The sequence below is a fragment of the Vigna unguiculata genome, chromosome 3 (genome assembly GCF_037176805.1).
Source record: "Vigna unguiculata cultivar grain cowpea cultivar isolate G323 ecotype 2 chromosome 3, ASM3717680v1, whole genome shotgun sequence".
NCBI lineage: Eukaryota > Viridiplantae > Streptophyta > Magnoliopsida > Fabales > Fabaceae > Vigna > Vigna unguiculata.
The window spans coordinates 62,419,312-62,441,659 of record NC_140794.1 but is presented as its reverse complement, the minus strand read 5'-3'; the positions used below and the strand labels follow the sequence as shown (position 1 = coordinate 62,441,659).

General features: G+C 29.9%; 2 protein-coding genes across 2 annotated transcripts; both read right to left on the bottom strand.

The window, feature by feature from the left end:
- Positions 1 to 6,965: 6,965 nt before the first annotated feature.
- Positions 6,966 to 9,952, bottom strand: LOC114176867 (uncharacterized). Its single transcript, XM_028062047.2, has 5 exons — positions 9,272 to 9,952; positions 8,966 to 9,002; positions 8,578 to 8,814; positions 8,432 to 8,479; positions 6,966 to 7,494 (listed from the first exon to the last, which is right to left on the bottom strand). Exons 1-5 carry the CDS (start codon positions 9,568 to 9,570, stop codon positions 7,240 to 7,242), a joined length of 876 nt encoding a protein of 291 aa, XP_027917848.1. The 5' UTR covers positions 9,571 to 9,952; the 3' UTR covers positions 6,966 to 7,239.
- Positions 9,953 to 13,251: 3,299 nt separating this feature from the next.
- Positions 13,252 to 17,978, bottom strand: LOC114178265 (Calcineurin-like metallo-phosphoesterase superfamily protein). Its single transcript, XM_028064076.2, has 9 exons — positions 17,777 to 17,978; positions 17,628 to 17,678; positions 16,420 to 16,441; positions 15,945 to 16,059; positions 15,550 to 15,585; positions 14,986 to 15,111; positions 14,470 to 14,576; positions 14,292 to 14,366; positions 13,252 to 13,992 (listed from the first exon to the last, which is right to left on the bottom strand). Exons 1-9 carry the CDS (start codon positions 17,915 to 17,917, stop codon positions 13,622 to 13,624), a joined length of 1,044 nt encoding a protein of 347 aa, XP_027919877.1. The 5' UTR covers positions 17,918 to 17,978; the 3' UTR covers positions 13,252 to 13,621.
- Positions 17,979 to 22,348: the final 4,370 nt, after the last annotated feature.

Below are 22,348 nucleotides of genomic sequence, written 5' to 3'. Positions count from 1 at the left end.
ATAATAAATATTGATATATTTAATTTTTAAACTACAATTTTAGTATACAAAATTTAATTATGTTAATTTTATTTCAAATTTATTATAACGTTAAGTTAATTGAATAATTATTGTAATAATTGTCAGGTGTATATTAAAACAACAATTAACCTTTAATATGTAACCTTCTAGAGATGATAATTCTTAAAATATTTATAATTTATTATAATCCAATTTTTTGTAAGAAGAATGTAAAATGAATGGGTTAGGAGATATGTGAGAATATTAGCCATTGTGGATTGGTAACTTGTTCTTAATACCATATTAGATTTTGAAGAGAGAAATGAACATAAATATACAAAATAATGAAAGATCTGATTTATTCATTACTTGCAGAAACATGAGTCTCATTAAGAAACTATGATGAAATGAATTCCACAAAACATACACGGAACAAATACATTACAAAAGATTGAAATAAACAACAATTATAAATCAATTTAGTTATAATAAATGGAAAATAACTGTAGTTTCTTAAAAAAAATTTGGCTTGAATACCTTTTTGGTCCTCATTTTCGTAGTGTTTGTTGCGGATGGTTCTCATTTTGACAGAATGTTTAAAATGGTCCTCATCTCGCAATTCGTGTCACTTGTATAATGCTCCGTTAATGATTTAAACGACATTACAGAAAAGGACCAAATAAAACACGAATTGCGAAAATGAGGACCATTTTAAACATTCTGTCAAAATGAGGATCATCCGCAACAAACACTACGAAAATGAGAACCAAAAAGGTATTTAAACCTTTTTTTTTTTGAGTAGGCAGTTGTTTTCTCCTTTTTATAATTGTTTTACCGGTTCTATACCACAAAATCTTGACTATTTCTATATCACAAGATATATTCATATCTTCATGCATTTCTTCTTTTATGACAATTTTATTTTTATTTATTGTTATATGTTTTTTCACATAAGAGAATGATTAAGTTTTAATTTCTTAATTCCAAAACACGTAAAACTCTTCATTCACTAAGTTGAATCTTAACTATCTGACTACTTTAATATTTATAATTTTTTTTCAAATCTTCAAGGGTTGATGATTTAGGAAATCCATTATGGATATATCATATATATTTGACTTGAGCATAATTCACATTCAAGATATTGACATTACTTCAACGTATTAATAAATATAAAATAATTGTGGTCTTTGAATTATTATTTTTATTTAGCTTCTCCTTTTTGTAATTGTTTGACTGATTCTATATCAAAAAAACTATTTGTATCTTCAATAATTTTTTATCTCATCACAATCTTATTTTCATTTATTGTTATCAAAGAATGTTTGAATCTTAATTTCAAATCTCGAAAACCCTTCATTCACTAAGTTGAATCTCAAAGGTTTGACTAATTTAATAGGTTTTAAAGTATTTTCAAATCTCCAAGTGTTGGGTTTTTATAGGTGGTTCTTTAGGGAGATAAATATACTTGACTTAAGCATAACCCACATATAAGAAATTGACACCCCTTCTAACCCAAAATCTCAAGACATTGGGGTTATAACTATTTTTTATATGGTGTTTAACTTTGTTATTTTTATCTAATGTAAAAATTAGACTCGCATTTGGATTATTCTCAACAATAACCGCAAGGATTAGAAGCTTTCATATAGTATATTTTTCCTCAAGTACACATTGAAATTTACTTAAATCATTGTGTTGTACCAAATTTTTCCAAAGATTTAACATTGAAACAAAGAAAATATGTTATTTTGATATTAAATATTTGATAAAACAATAATTTTTTTCGTGATTTTTATTTTTTTATAAAAAATAATTAATAAATATTTAAACTGCAAAAAAACATATAGAATACATATTCGTATATACTTTTTATTACGTGATCATCCTTACATTTGTCTTGTTGTCATCCCTACATTTATCAATTAATTTTATTTATATAAATTATATTTTAAATGGTAACAAATAGTATAATAGGATTCTGCTTAAAACTAATAATTTATCACTAAAATATAAATCTTAAATTTTGATAAAATGACCTAATTTGAATAAATTAAAAATTAAGAATATATAATTAAAATATCTTACCTTTTAAACTAAATCTTATTTCAAGTATACAATGATAAGAAAGACGTCCTTCCAACATATTTTATCTTTCTCTTTCAAAATCGGAATACAGAATCTATCCGAACACCTCTCACTACGTTTCGGTTTGTAATTGAAGCATCGTGTGGGTCATGGCCCACTTATCTTTTCTCTTCAAAAACAAATAAAGACTAAATCTTGTAATTGATATACAAGACAAATTTCTTATTTCAAATTAAATCATTTCGTTTAATGTATCCGACATTATAGGATCAATGTGTTATCTATTAGGTATAGGTGCCAATTTGGCTATTTTTTTATTACAAAATGACTAAAATAAATATAAAGGTATAATACGATTATTTTTTTAATTTAATATAACGTTTAAATTAATTCATATTAACTTCTTCTTTTTTTACCTTTTGTTGCAATAAGATTGTTGAAAAAATTATATAACTATATAGTTAAAAGTTATAGTATGAATTTGTTATAATATCTTGATAAATATAACTGTAAGCAAATTACACTAACATTCTAAAACAATGTTTACTAATTATTAATTAACTTTGAATACATACTACTATATTTAGCTATAAGTTTATAACAGAGCATAATTTGATTCTTGATTTTTACTATAAATCAAATCTATATCTGGAAATTCCAAAAGAAAAAGTTGAGCACTATGTGAATTAAAGCACTTTTATAGTCTTAGACTCATAGTTGTACCATACTATAGTGGTACATCAATTTTTTGCAACCTTAATTTTATGGTCGACCATGAAAGGTGGCAATGGCGCAATGTTACATGTAAAACGAATTTATTTTGAAGTAAAGAAAGAGAAAAAAAACAAATAATATGAATTTTGATATGACATACAAATAATACAACACTAACGCAAAAAAAAAAAAATGTATTCTATAAAAACATGTGACATCTTTTAACTTTCAGTAAGGTATAGGTTACGGTTCAGATTTAACTTAGTTTATATTTTGGTAATCAAAAGATTTCTCCAGAGAATATTTTTTTGTTTAACCATATTGGTTAGATGAGTGGGCAATTTTCCTTCCCATGCACAATATATATATATATATGTCTCGGTACGAGAATATGTATTAAAAATGTTACATCTATTAGAGATAAAATAATTGTATTGTAAATAAATGAATCCAAACCTAACCTTATAAGATAATTTTTGTGAAATTGAGTTAAACTTAAAATCTATATTTTAACAACACTTGGACAAGAACATACTGGTTAGATGAGTGATGAATTGTACTTGGCAATTTGTTAGAGGTGAAGAAAATAAGCAGGAAGAAATGAAATATTTTACATGGATAGTCATGTCGTGTAGAAGGAATAAGGAAGCAGAAAGGACATTAATGGAATAGAGGAAGGTGGAGAATCGGAAAGGGCAATGACATTTCAAAGTGTGATTGGTGGAGAAGGAAATTAGGAAATAGACAATCCAAACCCACTTCTTTTCTTTCTCATTACCATCATGCTACCTCTCTATAAATTAGACATTGCATCACCAAATTCCAAATGTTGGGGAGCACTAACATTATTTTCACTTTTCTCATACAAGATACATGTTAAGAAACATCATCCATTAACTATGTCGGATCTACACACTTTCAACTTCGAGCTTATAATTTATAAGGTATTACTAGGGATGTCAAAAAAATCCGTACCCGTGGGTATCTGCGGATAAAACCCGCAACGAGTAGGAAATTGATATTAAAAATGGATACCCGCTACCCGCGGGTATGGGTATTTTTGATACCCGCATGTTAACGGAGCGGGTACGGGTATCATAGTATCCGTACCCGTGGATACCCGTACTCGCTAAACTTTACCTTATATATATATATATATATATATATATATATATATATATATATATTAGTAAACAACATTATGAGTCTTCATCCAATAATGGTGATCAGATTCTTACCCCACAAATGAGTAAATTACTTTCATATACTGTGGAGGTATTGATGTGTCTCTAAGACTGGTTATGGACCAACATGAAAGGTAATGAAATTAACACTTTTACTTAGATATTTTAATTAAGTGATTGTTAGAAATTTTTACTGAACTTCTTATGTTTTAATGCTCTTCTAGATTAAAATTGGACAACATGAAACTTTATACAATGTTGCAAGAGGTGGGCATTGATGAAGTTAGTAATTTCTTTAATATTTTATTCAAAAATAAACTACAATATAAATTAGTAGTGATTTTTTATTTGTTTGTTTTTTCAAGAATCAATTGGAGAAAGGGGACTTGTTGATCTAAGCACTAATTATGGTTAAATATTTATTTTTTAAAATATTTTTATAAATACCCGCGGATACCCGTGGATACCCGCAGATATGAAAAAAATAGACGGGTACCCGCATAACGGATACCCGACGGATATGGATACGGGTACGGGACAAATATTTATCCAGCGAGTAGGGTACACCCCGTACCCTACCCGCCCAGTTGACATCCCTAGGTATTACTATAAATTTAGCACATATTCACTTTTAAACTGCCCAATAACAAAATCTAGCACGATTATTTAAGCATTGTGGAATAATCAGATAACATGAACATTTTTTATCAAAGTACACTCACACAAAAAAATAATTTTAAGAACGAACTTGTAAACTTCATCTTTTAGAAAACTATTTAGTAAACCATACATTGTGGTTTCCCAATATAACTACTCTAGCAAAATCAACATTTGCAACAATCTAAACAACTTCAACATTTTCATCAACAAGATCCAATATGACATTTGTAAAGTCAATTGTTTTTTATTGAAAACAATTGAGACAAGGAACTACTATTTAAGATATGTATGGTTCAAGTTTCATGTGGAAGGAATGACAATATCATCTTTGTTTGTCTCAAAAAAGAGTGAATAAAGAAATGGAGAATTTGTTAGATTACCTATAGCTATCATCTATTCCAATTTGCTGAGAAAAGTCAAATAACATCGAGAAAATGACTATTTTACTCCTAATATTGATAAAAGAATTTTAATGTGTTGTAACTTGAAACTAAACAATCAACATGATAGTAGCATCCTTCTTTTACCATACACATGATAAGATTCCATTCTACACTATGGGTGAACTACCTCTGTCAATCATTTTTAATTAACTTCTTCCATGAATATACCAATAAATTTACATTTAGTAAGAATGTATTTGCAAAAAGTAGAAAAAAAGTAACAATTATTTGTTAGTAAGAAATAAATTAACAAAAAATAACTTTTGCAATATATTATAGTGATAGTAATTTTTTATTTCTTTAGTTAACATCCGGTAAATCATGATTTGAACAAAAGTTAGCAAGAAATAGGCTTTCATCCAAAACATGACGTGAACCTTTCTTAAGGAGAATCTCTTTTGACAGAAAAAAAAAATAAAGGCTTTTCTACCTTCCTATTTTAGCCACGTAAGCCGAAGAAGATCTTAACTAGGAATCGCAAAATTACATATATTTATGAATATTTGTAGATAAAAAAATTTGCGATGGATAATTGATATTCACAATATTTTAATATTCGTTTATAAATAGGTTGGATGTAGGTATCATACTATCTATTCACATAGATATCTGTTATCCGCAAAAAAATTAAAATTAAAATTTATTATATTTATTAAGTTAAATTTAAATAAAATTAAAATTTAATTTATATTTTGTTAGATTAAATTTAACTATAATTAAAATTTAATTATATTTTATTTTAAAAAAATTATATATATTTTTAAATATTTGCGAGTATTCACGAGTACGCAAGTTTTAAAATATCTGCATATATTTTTTAAACTGATACCCGACAAATAAATAGACGGATAAGATAAGAGATGATTTTTTTTTTTGGATTAAATTACGATTAGACACTATCCGACCCAACCCGTTGAAATCCTTAATCTTTAACGCATACCGGTTTTCTAAATAACCTTTATTAATCCTAATATTCATCCAAATGTATCATTATTTATTATACATACTTCAATGATAAATTATGATGGGGGACTACTTTAAAAAAATGAAAATCAGATTTAATAATCGGAAAACTAAAGCTTGACAAACTCTGAATATTTTACTCTTATTCGTATGGATAAAAAACTCTTAATAATAAAAAGACAATGGGCTTGACAAACTTCTTAGAGGGTAGTTTCTTTCTGCACTTCCATATCACTTCATATAAAAAACTTTCTACTTATGCATTCTGGAAGTTATTTAACTATCTGCTTTCTCAGAGTTAGTATTAATTTCTTTAAGGTTTTGCTTTAGCTTAACAAAAAAATATGTCTTTACCTATTATTTGAAACAGACAAAATATTGAAAAACGTGCTTAAAATTAATATTAATATACAATTTTAAACTATTTGGAGTAAAAATTAAATTACTATGAATGTGCACAACTAATTAGAAATATTTATGATTTAATTTTTGAGAATAAGTTAAAAACAATGTCTTTTTCTAAGGAAGAAAATATTGAAACATTTAATCAGTTTTAAGAGGATAAACTCCACTTTAATATATAAGGATAGGCATTACTTTGAAGTTTAAGAAACTACATGGTTGATTGAAGTACCAAATTCTCTGTAGCAATATGTATTTTTTTGAAAGCCAAAGTACAATGTGGTATTATGAATTTCATAATAAATGTGCAACATTGAGACTGAAACACCAGCTGTCTAGTACTTTGATAAACAAACGACAAAAAGAACACTTAAAATAGTAGGAAATGTATGTGCCATATATTTAAACATGTTTTAAAACTACTAATGTACCATGCATCACATGTTCTATGGCTTCAAATTCGACAGCACATAAAAAAATATTACTGGTTTCAAAACCTTACGACAGCACATAATAAGGTATTTGATGATTATAATGACAGAGCAGTGGAAATAATAACATTGTTTTCTCCAGATAATGGTCTTGGCCTGTACACAAACTCAACAACTTTGGCAGAAATCCAGAAACAAGGTAAACAAGATTTGGATGAGGAACATCATTTTTTTTTTTCAGTAGGGGTTAGGGTCTTAGACATCTTTAAATTCTAGTTAACTGAGTAGTTGCCAAATCATGAATCAAAGTAGTATGCATGACTCTGATTCCTTACATCCAAAGCCTCAAAACTATCAAACAAATCTTAAGCATTTGTTATGTCTGGATTCAGTAATACTAGGATTTTGAGAGAGTTGTTTGCTTGACTGTTTTGTGAGTGCGAGTTTCTCCATTGCATTTATGAACTTGCGCAAGTATTTGATGTACTCTGGGAATGTTTCAAGGTTGCAATGACCACCACCCTTTACCCACAATGGATCATATTTTTCCTTTGACAGTTCCCATAATCGCTTCCCGTGAGACCAATCAACAATATCATCATTCGTTCCCTGCACAAAAATTCCATTAGCAGACACAAAACTGTATCATACAAGTTGCAGAAAACAATCACTAGTTCTAAACGATGTCTAATTTTCTTACTCTTCAACTCTCTTTATATCTATTACAACACCAAAAAGTTCAGTTAACTTTTCTATATATTAGAAGTCCATGTTTTAGGTTCATCTACTTGTTTTTTGGTTATCTTTGTGTGTGTATATATAGCACATAAACATTTTATACACACTCAATTATTTGTTCTTTGTTTTCTACATCGTATCCCAGAGTCCTAAATGATCCATGATTAAGAAGGGCAGTAATTCTTCTTTCTTAAACTCTTAGTCCTACGTCCTAAGTCTTTTTTGCAAATTTTATGATTGAGAAGAAAATTGTGTTTATTGAATGTGTATAAAATATTACAAGAGATGTGCTATATATACATACAAAGATAACCATAAGAGCAAAACTAAATGGGCCTAAAACAACCGAACATGGGCTTAGGGCTTATGTTAACACATGTTCTTTGTTTTCTACCTATGAATATAAACAGTAGAAAGAGGATATGTAGAAAAGCAGAAAATCAGAATCTCAAGTTGCTGAACATACACATCTTATTGAACATCATTTTACCCATTTTATGTCTGTCTTGGGAGTACTGATTGCTCTTGTAAATTCAAGTCAACATGAAAAATAGAGTAATACAAATAAAACATGGAATTATATCAAGTGTAGTCCCCAAATCTATTTCTTTTCAGAAGCTGAACGAATTGATAAAAGAATTTACCATCTGGGTAACATAATCAAAGAATGATTCAATAATGCAACAACAAACATGTCTAAACGTAGGAACAAGGAGAAAGAAAATCACTTGAGAACAGAAGCTGAAAAGAAATAGAAGAGCAGAAGGAGATTGATTAAAAAAAAACATGGATGGAAATAGATACTTACATGTATAACAAACACTGGACAGTTGACATGTCGAATTTTGTCTATATTCTGAAACGTTAAAAGAGAAATTTTTCGTTACTACAAAGCTGAGCAGAAAATATTAGAGTAGAGTGATGAGAATTATGAACAGAGAGGGAAAAACTGACTTTAAATATGTCAAACCAAAATGTCATCTTGACAGGGTACAAAACCCTTATCCCTGAAAGTATGGCACTGTGAAGAACAACACCTCTCAACTTCTGCAACTTAGAAGCCAAGTGCAGTGTGGGCCCACTTCCTACCGATTGACCGTACAAAATCAATTCTTCTTGCTTAATTCCATATTCACGCTTCAGACAATGATATACAGCTTCTATGTCGTAATACGTGTTCAACTCAGATGGCTGCCACAGTTCAAAAACACCAAAAACATCACCACATTCATTTGCAGAAAACCAATTCAAATGCACACACAAAGCCCCAAGAAACTTTAGTTCGAAACAAAGAACAAAAACGAGAAAACAGAAGAGGAAAAAATCGAATACATATACATACCTTACCCGTAGATGCTCCATATCCTGAATAGTCATAACTGCAAACATAAAACAAAGTTGAAACAAAATTCAGAAAGAGCTTCTGTTCGGACTCCAAAAATGTTTTCTGAAATAGAACCTAGTCGAATCAAGCAAGTATATGTGTTACTGTGCATGAGCTTACATACAGAGTACAAGACTTGTTCAAGGTTAGGACACAACATAATAATCATCTTTATCAGATACCAAGCATCTTCCTCAGAACACAGACACAGACATAAAAAAGACGTCTCAATTGAAAACGAGAACAGAAGAAATTATGGTTGACCTCATGATGTTGACCCGCAGGTGAGCTCTGAGCTCGATGAAGAGGTCGTGCATCTGACCCAAGTCAGCGGCATTACCGTGAGAGTACAAGAAGGTGAAACGAGCAAAAGGGTGTTTCCAGAAGGTGGCAACGATCTTGTTGCCACTCTTAGTGTCGAGAATGTGAATGTCGACGTTTTTGTCGGCGGCGACACCCGACAGCACCACCCTACCATCTCCTTCTCGGAAAACGTCGTACGTCGGTGGCTCTGGCGGGAAAAACGCGAATTTAGCCGCCACTGTTCCCGTCACATTGCCCATTTAACGCGCAAACTGAAACCCACTTCAGCATGAACCAACCCAACTCAGCAATGGTGATTTGGCTTTCTGGGCACTTCTTGTTTCTCTTATTTTGTGTGTGGGAATGAGAATAAAAAAATAAAAAATGAATTTTTAAACAGAAGGTGTGTTTGTTTGAGTTTAGTCTTACAAAATTTGGTTTTTTTTTTTTTTTTTGAGGAAGAGGAAGATGAAGAGGATGTTGTGTTGTGTTATGGAAAAGTGTTGTTGAAGTTGGAAGTGGGTTGTGATGTGAGGAAAGTGAAGAGTGGAAGAAAATAGATCCGACCTAAGCGGGTGAGCTGGAAGTGCTGGGCAGGACCATTCATCTTCTTTTTTTTTTTCTTCTTCTTCTCTCTCTCACCCTTTCACCTATCTCAAATTCAATTATCACACAACAAATCAATTCATTCATTACTTAAATGCTTAAACATCTTTTAATGTTTTTTTATTTGCTTCCTATAATTTATTTCTCAAAAATTCATGGTTTTGTCCTTCTATAACAAGTACAAGTGGTTCTATGTTTTAATCTTTTTAATCCAATAACTTAATGTAAGAAATGAGTTAAGTTAAAAACACTTGTGATTCAACTGTGAATGTTTAAAAACTTATTTTATAAGTCTATTTTGAAATAGGGTAAATAAGAGATTAATTGAAAGTTTACTGAAAGTTTTAAATATATTCTAATGATCACAATGAACTATGTTATGATATTGATTGGTGCACTGAACAGATGTCGTCTATAACTGAAGTCGTTTACCTCTTATCTAGGGACTGTAATGAAAAGACAAAATTACCCTTCAAAGATTATGATTCAGAAAGTTTGGGTCCATGTCATTTACAGCAACGACAACACAATGAGATAAGACTAAATAAACTACATACTTTTGCCATTTAATAAAACAAAAGATTTATCACTAATAAAAGTTTACATAAAAAATTAATATATTAAAATATTGATAGATTTATGATATATTTACTTATTTATGATATATTTATTTATTGATAGATTTATAATATATTAAAAGTTTACTCAAAGTTCTAACATTCTCCTCGTTAAATATTTTATTCATTTTCCAAAGCTGTGCTAAACAATACACCGTTAACAGCTTAACATGATTCTTGTGACAAACTGTGAACATTACAAAGTCACCCTTAAACCAGCTTACGTTCATATATCAGAAAAAACAAGGTAGTTGGAACATTCTCCGATTATATAACATATTTTTATTTTTATGTTTATGAACAGATAAGAATAAAATAGGTGTAGCACTAAACAATTACATTAATTTATTTAAATATTGTCTTTGTTGGGTTGTTTGTTTAATCCTAAAAACAGTGTGTGATCTGTGGTTAATAAGAGGATCGAGAAGGAAAGATGAAGACGTAAGAGTACAGAGTCATAGAGGGTCTAGATTCGGTCAAAGGTAGCAGAGGATCTTCAAATAAAGAGGGCCAACTGTAACAGAAGAAGGGGTCAAACATGTCAGAGTAGACATTCTATGTTTATCTTTTGCTTTTCAGAAATATACAATTTGTTCTCTTCACAAAACACTTTTTTTTTTCAATTATATAATGGACTCCTCTCTTCAGATTCCTCTGCAACATGTTTTTTAATATCTCTCATGTTGCTTCATAAAGATTCAACAGTAATGCTGAAAATTAAAGAAGTAGGAAAAAATTGACTCTGAAACGCTTGCTTTCACTGAAATAGGTTAACTTATGATTCGTATGAATGAAGAAAAATGTGATTTTAAAATAAGGATAAATAATTGTATAATTTGAACATATCTTAGGACATGAGGATTTTACTTTTCAGTGTACTTTAATTAGTTGACAATAATTTATTTGTTTTTAGTTGATTGTTAATTATTTATCAGTTGTGCATTATTGGACGACCTTTAAATATTTATCATGAAAAATGTTATCTATTGACATTCGACAACTTTCAACACCCCCAAGAAAAAGAAAGAAAATTTGACCAAATTCTTGATATGTTGTTTCATAATGACCAAACTAATCCTTTTTATGGCAACTTTCTACATGCTGTTAGGAAACTGCTTTGACATAATGAGCAAGTTCTATATTTACTCTCTGATAAATTATGGCATTATTATTATGAGCAGTTCATGTTCAAAAAGGTACAAAAGCTGAATCCCTTTGGCTGAAGAGTAAAAAATTAAACGAACAGGTAAAGTGAATGGTTTTGTTTGTCACCAAGTACTTAACCATGTTCAACCTTTTAAAGTATTTTTTGAAAATTGAAGGATTAGAATGCACTGTGCATAGCTAGAAAATCATGCAGCTGAGCCTCAATTAATATTCATTTAAGCTTGGAACAGTTAGACATATGCAGACCTATATTTTTCTCCCTTAAGCTTGAGATAGAATTTCAGTGATTGTCCCTATAAAGGCTAGCGAGCCACCTCTAAAACTGATGAAACAAAATATGATGTACCAAATTCAGAATCTTAATTGCAGTAATCTAATTATGAGGATGACGAAGCAAAGTAAAATACGCATTTAGTATGGTGCCAGGAAGTTGCAAGTTTTAACCCTATCTAGAAAGACCTTAGGCTAAGTTGGAAAACATAAATGAGTTGTCAAAGAAATGGAAATAATAAATGGACTAAAGTGTTGGCTTTATGGTAGAAAAACTAGATAGGTAGAAAAACTAGAGAAACTTAATTGACTGATCTTTAAGAAGAGGGGCCTCTGGAGAAGAAAAGTAGGAACCCTAATAAATGAAGGAATGATGTTAATACTATATCAAAAGTGATGAGGGAAACATGTAGAGATCAATGAATCAGAGTTCTCTATCAAATTATGTATGGACACTAAAATAAGGCCAATAGGGTGGGGTATTTGCTGTCATGTTCACCACACAATTATAAAATGGTGCCCCCAGATTTTACAATAAAGTTAATAGCAATTTTTAGCAGGGTCAGAATCAACTCAATGTTTTACCAAGGAAAGTATTTGGAGTTACTTTAAGCTTTCTTTTTCACTTTATTTTCTGTTATCCTATGGCTGTAAAGGAACCGGACGAGTCAAAAACAGCCCGTAGACTGCTTGGAATTCGGTGCACCAAACCTTAAGAAAGCAAAACAGAAAAGACAGTGCCAAATAATATTACTGCATACTTTTGCAGAATGGAAAGCTTAAAAAAGAGATTATTATATAGAAGGGAAAGATGATTGGTTAGTGCTGACAAATGACATAAGAAATTAAGGAACCTGTATATGATTGTAAGTGGTATTCGTGTAATGTGTCATTCACCAACAGCAAGGTTAATCGAGGAAGTCTAGGAAATGGGTCATTTCTTTCATGTGAATGAAACTTTTTCTCAACTCATCAAGAGAAAAAAATTAATAAAAAGAGGAAACAAGCCAGCATCAAATCATTAAAAGTTTGGTCAACCTTCAGTATCACAGCCTCTTTAACCTTTACTTTGGAGCTAAAAGTCAGGGGAGTCATTTCATAACCAAATGGGATCACAGCCATCTGCCAAAGCGTGAAAATGATGTACTCCAAACCTATCAGCTGCAGAATCCGTGTATAGTGCTTGCAAAAGGGAGTAAAATTTGGACAATACAATTGCACCACACACAGACAGTGCCAGGTTAAAAGATTAGTCACCATGACGGCAAATGGAACAGCCTGTGCAATCCAATAGACCCACCCATATCATTCAACATGAATCCAAATGCGCAAGGACAACCAAAACAAACAGGTTACGTGAGTTCAGTCCTCTATGCTAGGAAGAAAATAATATGATACGAACCCTCCACATTTGACTTGCCACATGAAATAGAGGAGAGGTACAAGCAATAAATCACACCAGCTAGATAAGGAATGAGTATCAGAGCATATGCCATTTGTGTAGTCTATACAGTAGTTATTAACAATGAAATTAAATACTATTCATCGGGATAAGGAATCAGCATCGATGCATATTTCACCCTTGGCTTTATTCATCTACGCATTAAAATCGTTGACAGAGGCAGGAACCTAAATGTGGAGGATGAGGATCCTAGGTGACCTCATATAGTATGTGCTCTTCTTCTAATGTGGTCCTATCTTCAACAACTGAGACCCAACTTTCTGCAATCTTAGCAACTCTTCCTTCTGAAATATCAAGTAAAGTAAAGGCTCTTCTGGTACCTTTTGCCTCTGAAGAGGAAAGAGCACTTTCCTCGTCCAAGCTTCTCTTGTCTTCATCATTCAACCTTTTGACCCTAGGAACAATTGCCCCATTCAAGTATATGGTGTTATCAGCGCCAACCACAATCATTTTCCTAAAGCCATTGCCATATGCCAGCTCTTTGTGCATGTGACCAAACACAACCAAAGGAATTGATACTTGATCATCCTTTTTTAGCAAGGATATTGCGTGTGCTAGATCTGTCATATAAACATATTAAACTAGGTAAAAATTGTATCTCAGTTTTGTTGTGTTTGCATTATCTCCATCGCTCTTGGCAATTGGCACCTTAAGGTACAAATCCACTAAAACGGAAATGATTATTCACAATAACATACAGAAGCATTTGAAATGAAATGAAAGATTATGATTCAAATAATAATAAGCGGGAGGGGGAGGCTGGAATACGGCCTTGACAACTGACATTATTGCTGAGTGCCAAAACCACAAAAAGATAAGATTTTAATAAAAAATGTAAGTTATGACATATACGTATCACCTGGATCACCATAATCGCCATTACCCCCAAAGTCCCAATCCTTTCCACATATATCATTCAAATCAGAACCAAGGCCTATACAAAATTAAAATTTAAACATCAGGAAGTGTATTAGGTGTGTATGATAGACAAGCAGTACCACTAGAGCTGACAACAAAATTGAAATGTCATGTGTCACCTGTGGGCCCGTTATGTGCAAGTAATATAAGAAAATGATCATCCGGTGTGCCAAGAGCAGCTTTCTGGATTCTCTTAGCACTCTCATCCATGTCTTTGACTCCATATCTATGACAAAGCTCAACTGATAAAATGATTTCGAACTACAATGGAATTATAGTAATAGTAAAATACAACATATATGATCTTCTAGACAAATCATAAAAGGCCACTTAACTCTACTTCTATTGCGGATTATCTGTTGTCATAATAATGGATAATTAAATGAGGCGAGGCAAGACAAGGCAGGATTGGGCAGAGAAATACATTAAGAGCATCAAAAGTTAACAATATGAGTAACTGTTGGAAAGATCGTACAGCATTCCTTCAAGGTGATAATGTGATGGGAGCAAAATGGTGATTGGTGAACTTAACTCTTTTGTAGGCATTAGAAACTAAGGTGGAAAGCCGAAAATACTAAATAAATTTTGAGCCTTTTGAGGATCGAATTGTCTGATTGCTTCATTACAATACACACCTTGCAGAAAGAAGCTTTTTCTGGGACAATGATTTACCCCCACAAGAAAATGGCCGTCCACCAACAACGCTTACTTTTATTAGAGGGAAGTCTGATCGTCGATAAGCCACATGCTCCTCACCAAGGCTGAATTTATATTGATAGATTCATTTATCAGTAAATTTTCTAAGGATCTCCATAAAATAATAAAAGCATAATAAGTAAAGTCAATGGAAATTGATAGTGATTGAGATTGGGGATAAAACTAAGCTGGGAAAGGTGTCAACAAGAACTCTAAAGTAATCAACTTTCCTTTCAGTAAGTGGTAACTTCTCTAGAATTGACAAGTTTCCGGAACAACAAAAAATTCATCATAGATATTTTAAAATCTCATTTTAAACATTTAATGGAAAATGAAATATAGCACATTTTCTTTTGTTAAACCTGTGCACAAGTTAATTCACCTATAGTATTATATAAGCACATAAACAGAAATAACAAATATGCTTTTGAAATGCATAATTCAAATTAATAAATCAGAGAAAATTTTCTCAGAATAAATCAAATACTTATAGATAAGCTTACCATTCTAGCTGAAGCTGGACTTTATCCTTCTCCTGGCTAATATTTGAATCAAAGTGTTAATTTACAATTTGAACAGAAATCAGCATTTGCAACTAGCACCCACTGGGTACAAAACAAACAAATTACCCTTTTGACATAATAAAAAACTTGTATTGTCAAAAAGATTGGACGGATGGGATTATCTTGGTGTGTGTTTGCATTTTGTTATCAGGGTGGTGGGACAAAAAAGATATACTGTACACATAAATTGAAAGTTTATTTTCCTAGTTTTCTATCTATTTCTAAAATGAAATTTTCATTAAGCCTTGTGGAATAATCAAACAACATTAACCTTTTTCACAGAGTACACACACACACACAAAGAATGATTCCAGGAACAAACTTGTAAACTTCACCTTCTAGAAAACTGTCTAGTAAACCAAGCATCGTGGTTCCCCAATATAACTGCTTTAGCAAATTCAACATTTGCAACACTCTGAACGACTTCAAGATTTTCATCACCAAAATCACCTAACAAGATTGAATGTGACAGTTGATAAAGGATTGAAACGGTAATAGACAGATGAATCATATAACAAATTAATCATAACAATATACAACCAAGATAAATTAACAGGCCATAAACCTGGCACATGCTGATTTGTACAGGTCTCTGGCTATTGATGCAAACCATACTCCTAGGTTATTTAGAAGTTAAACAGATCAATGCCATAGCATTCAATTTTAAAGATGGATACTGATTTTTCATAGGTGTACACCAGCTATTTCCATAACAATTAAAATAGGCATAGAGGAAGCAAAGACACTTAAATGCATTTAAGAAAAATCACTGTAGTGTGATAGGCTGATCAGCAGTAAAGCAAAGCTTGCCTGTAAACAGCACCAAATCTGGCTGCACTTCAACATAGGACTAGATTAGATTGATAAATCAGATATAGGAAAACAAGACTATAGTATTGTACATTACGTAGTTGCAACAACTCAACAGAAATTAATAATAGATGAATATGCAATATCACAACTTTCTCTTCATTTTCTTTCCCCTTCATGACGTGCAAAAAGGACAAGATTTTTTTTTTCTTACTTCTTATTTTGATTTCTCTAGTTTTAATTCCTTATAATTTTTCATTTATCATTTTGTTCCTAAATCTCTAACCAAGATTTGATCTTACACGACCTTTCTACATCAAAGAGCAACTAGCCAAATAATTTTAGCAGGTACCATGTTTTACGATTCCAAGTGACTCTTGGACTCCAGAAATAGGGGTTTTGTTTATTAATTATTTTGGTCTAGATGGGAATGGAATCTATCCCAACCTGATCACATTCCATTGTTATTACTTGTTCTATGACCAAGTGGCCGAAAACAGGAGTTTAAAAAATTTGTACTTTGATCCATAAAGTTAACCTGGAAAAATGGGCTTGTTTGGATACAAGTAAGAAGGAGTTTTTAGAGCTTCTCTAATGGAAATATAGTTTTGTTTTTCAGTGAGAAAAACACTACTAGTTTTCTATACAAACACGCTCAATGTCTATCTACACAGCCAATTTAGCAATCTCCACCAGATTACAGAGACATCCATCCATTTGTAGCAACCTCTCTTAAGTATTTGTGTTGATGGGGTTCGGAGGTAGGAGTCTCTGCACCGGGTTACTTCAGACTTCAGCATAATAAAATTTCCAAATAAGGTTTATTAATAACCAAGACCAAAATAATAATAACAAACAAGTGACAAGAGTCAAGACAATAATTTTCCTTTGTAATACTAGAAACGAAAGGTGCATTTCACGACAAGGTAAGATTTTTTAACACTCTACGAAAACTAACAGCCTCAGCCTTTTTCCCTTTTACTGGGATAACCAAAATTATTACTCTGGTCTATAATCTTTTATCATAATTATAATATTTTTTGTAAGCTTATATAGCATGGAAATGGGAATAGGAAAGAGAACATAGAGCACAGAACCCCACCGCACCGAGGATTGAATCAAATGGCACGTGGGTTGGCAGCAGAATATGCATAAGCTTTTTCATTAACAGGGAACAAAAATGGAAACAGGAGAATGGAGAAAAGTACCTGCAAGAACTCAAGCGCTTTGGAATCTTGTTCAAAGTTCCAGCAATCATGCTTCAGAAAACCCCAAATTAGGTCATGGGCATTGTCCCAAAATTAGCAAACATGAGAAGCAAAAGTTGGGTTTGGAAAGTGGGAAGAAGCTACTTTACCACATCACCGACGACGGCGATTCGAATCGAGGACGACGCGGCCATTGAAGAGCAAGAGAGGTTGAGCTTCGGGCTCACACAGTGACTCATAAAGGAGGAAAATACGGTAGACGCGTGAATGCACGCGCTCAACATGGGCATGATGGACTACCTCGTCTAAAGAGAACTTTTCCTTTACATGTTTTTAGTGTATCAAATTTGTGAATACATTTGATTTCTCCAAACTTCAAATTAATTTTTTCGCTTTTTAATTTAAAAAAAATACATTTTAGCATTTTTGTCCTAAATATGATTAAACATTTATTTAAATTTTTTACAATTACGGGAGGTTTATATCACAGTGTTTTTTCATTTTTATCATTAAATATCTAATAATATTCATTTCCGTTTCAAAATATTTATCTTGACAAATTTTAAGTATAAGAAATTTGGGGTTAAAAAACAACTTTTAATTGCATAAATTAGAAATACTAAATTTTAAATGTATAGAATAAAAGGTAAACTTAAATTCAATGTATTAAAAGCAAATTTACATTTTAGAAAATCATTTATTTTCTCGTGACACTCGTTCGTACTTACTCTAATTTTTTTTATATATTTAATAAAGTGACCAATTACCTCTTTGTTTATTTATTGAAGAGAAATCATACTCTTTATTTAATATTATTTTGAGGATCAATGATACTTTTACAACGAAAGAAAATTACACTTGATATTTACCATTTTTTTTTCTTCTCTCTTTTTTTTCATAATTACATAAATATATTTATTTTAATAATTAGATTTCACTTAAAATAATTTTTTAAATGAATGTATGTTACCAAAATAACATTTTCCTATTTAAGGAAGTGAAAAAAAAAATGATTTTTTGACTATTCAAAAGAAAAAATTAAATTAAATACCTTCTATTTACTAATAACCCTTTTTCATACAAAATTTTGAAATCATTAAAATAAAAATATAGAATGAAAGCACTAAATAGAAAGCTAAGTAGATGTCCCCTCAACTACTTCGTTAGCTGATAAAAAAAAACTATTTCGTTAATTATTTGAAAAATTTTAAGTATATCCTTGTTTTTTTATTTACAATTTAATATTTATTTTTTTAACTCTGTCCTTCTATCTGTATGTAAAGTGAAACTGACTTATGAAATAATATATAGATTTAGACTTGTCGAGGTAAACTATCAGTAGAAGTTAACGAATTCAAAACTAAATAAATTAATAAGTTCAATTTTTTAATTTAATCTAATTCAGTTTGAAGTAAACTAAATAAATTGATTGGTTTAGACATCGGATTTGAAATCCGTAGATTTAATAAATTTGAAATTTTATAATATATAAAATTTTACGATACAATGGAATAAATTATTAATATTTTTTATTACTTGGTTTAGGTAATTCTGTTGTAATAGAAATGCTTATTCGTTTCTTAATGAGAAAATTATGTGTGAATTTATGAATTCAACTATGTATATTGTCTTTCCTTTTCCTCTAGAAAGGTTTGTGTATATTTTTACAAAATTTAATTCAATTCATTTGAATCGAATCGATCTCTTCTTTATGATTGATTTAGTTTGATTGTAATTTAGAAAAATATATACAAATAAACTTATTTAAAGTAGGGGTGGTAAAACGGGCTAGTCCGGCCCATTTTTATTTGTCTTGCCTTTGGACCATCAAAAGCGGATTAGGTCAACAGGTTGGACACTGCAATCCATCCCGTCTAAGGGCGGGTCTGCGGGCTAGTCCGCAACTTTTTTTTAATTTTTTTAAATGTTTTAAAATTATAGTTTATAATTTTTTATATATAATTGTTTATATAATATAGAATTTTTTTTAATTTTTTTAAATTTTTAAACATAATTTAAAAAAAAAAGGGTTAGTAAGTTATGGTGGACTGATCCGCCTTTGACTCGTGAGTTTGACGGACTAGACGGACCAAACCAAAGCGGGTTAAACGGATTGAAAACATCAATCCAACCTGCCATTTATTTGACGGGTTAGCGGGTTTGACCTGCTTTGACATGAATAATTTAAAGTTGACTTCTTTTTCATCAAGATCTGGTCTAGTTGAACAAATAATAGTCCTTGTTCAATTTAACAACTTAATGACTTTTTATGATTAATTTTTATTTCAATAGTTACATCAAATATACAATTAAAATATAAATACAAATTTAAAGTACTTGTAAGACTTAGATGTTATTCAAAATAAATTGTAAAAAAATTAAGATTTGAATATGTCAATATCATTATACACATCTTTTTACCGTTTCAAATATTACTTAAATACTTATTTTACAAAAAAATAGAAAATCACAACAACAAAAAAACATGAAGTATTCAATATAAAAAGATATGTAATTTATTTTTCTTCAACATTAAATATTCAAAAAATTATAATTTTAAAAATACTAAATAAAAATATCAAATAATAATTAGATAAAAAATAAAATAATTTATAAAAATAATATAAATAATAAATTATATCTTAAAAATAAGTTTCTACACTAAATAAAAAAGTCAACCTATGTTCCTTAGATTGCCTAATAAATTAAAATCATTTTAGTAATAAAGTATTAATATACAAATATATATATATATATATATATATATATATATATATATATATATTTTGTTTCGTCTCAATAATCAATTTAAAAAGTTAGATATTATATATATATAATTCAAAAAAAATTTGTCAAAATTAAGAGAAATTTAAATAATAACTACAATAATAGTTTTTTTTGTCATCTCTATTACAAAATTGACACTATCACAAAAAAAAAAAATTAACATTCGAAATTTTTTATCTTTGATGTGTATCCAAACATCTACATCCTATTTTTTACATAAATTAGACTTTGTTTTAGCATTCCTACCATTTATAAGTGAAAAGGGGATGAAGATGAATAATTGATGTTGGTAGCCACAATTTCCAATTAGTAGAATAAGGTATGGTGCATGGTGATGCAAAATTGTGAGGGAATTGAATGAAGACATAATTAACTAAAGTTGGATATTTTACCTGCCTAACCTATATGTGGCTGTGAGTTTAAGGTTTTTGGTAAAATTTGTTTTAATTTCAGACTATACTAATTAACAATTTATTTATAATTAAAATTTATATAGCTATGAACTTAAGTAAACACCCCGTCCACAAACCTAAGCTATAAGGATAACTGGAAAAAAAATTAAATTAAGGATTTTATTGTCTTAAATGAGTTTCATTTCCTGACACCTTTTAACCACATGATATTGTCTCCGTTCATTTCTAGATTCTTATTAAAAAAAAAGTTTAATAAAATGTTTACAATAATATGATAAGCTTTTTTATTTGTAAAAATATTATTCTGTAAAGGGAAATTTTAAACAAACTCACCCATTATCATCAAGTTAATTCTTTGGGTTAAATTGTAATTTTTATTTTTTTAATGTTTCATATGCATTTCAATACTTTCATTTTATTTGTATGATCCTAGTTTTATTTATTTTTAATTATAAATTTGATCAAATATTCGATTTTGCATACAGTATTCATTTATTTTTTATATTTTTAATAGTGAAACTATTGTTCAAAGACGCCTTGAATCAATATATTAAGTCTTGATTTTAAATTAGTTAAAAATAAAATACAATAAAACATGTGAAAATAATTAAAGATTAAATTAAAATTGTGAGTTTTCTAAAATATAAAGATTAAAACAGTAGAACAAAAATAAAGATAAAAATAACGAGTAAAAATATTAAAGAAGATCAAAACTATAATTCAACCAAAACATTAAATGATGTTTTGAATTTTTCATTTGAATCCTAAAAATTGAAAACATTGGTTATAAATATTGAAAAATATTATATTAATTCTGAAAGAATAATTAAAAAAGAAACTACAAAAGTAGTAAATTTTATAATTGTAACTACTTCTGGTGAAAGTACCATCTAAATCAAAATTATTCAATATTTCTTTATTTATAAGATTTGGTCAATGATTTTTTAATAAGTGGTGAGAAAAATAATCATCAAAGGCTTATAGACACGTCCACCAAAATTCTCTTACCAGTAGTACAGTCCATTATACTTCTTAATTAGCAACTTCAATAGTCAAGAAAAACATGCTGCAAATTCATTATATATGTTATGGTATGTGATAGCTGTATTTCAAATAGACTTACATGATTGTATACACATTGACATTACTTTCTTAGATTTGCTTATACGTGTTATAATTGATATAATGGTTTAGAGAGAAATTTAACTAATAATTGTGTTAGTTCAATAAAAACATTGTACCCGTCTATTTTAGGGATGACAAAAATATTTGTGTTTGGAGATATCCGCCAATAAAATTCACAATGGATAGTTGGTACTTGTGAGTAATTATTACTCACGAGTAACAAGTATTTAAATACCGTTTATAAATGGGTTGAATGTGAGTATCATATTATGCGCCGTGAGTACCCGTAGTAGCAGAACTTTAATGAAAATTTTAGGGGACCAAACTATATTTGTTATATATAAATATTTTTTTAATTACATTTTTTTTTCATTTCTTTACATCATTTTCTCTATT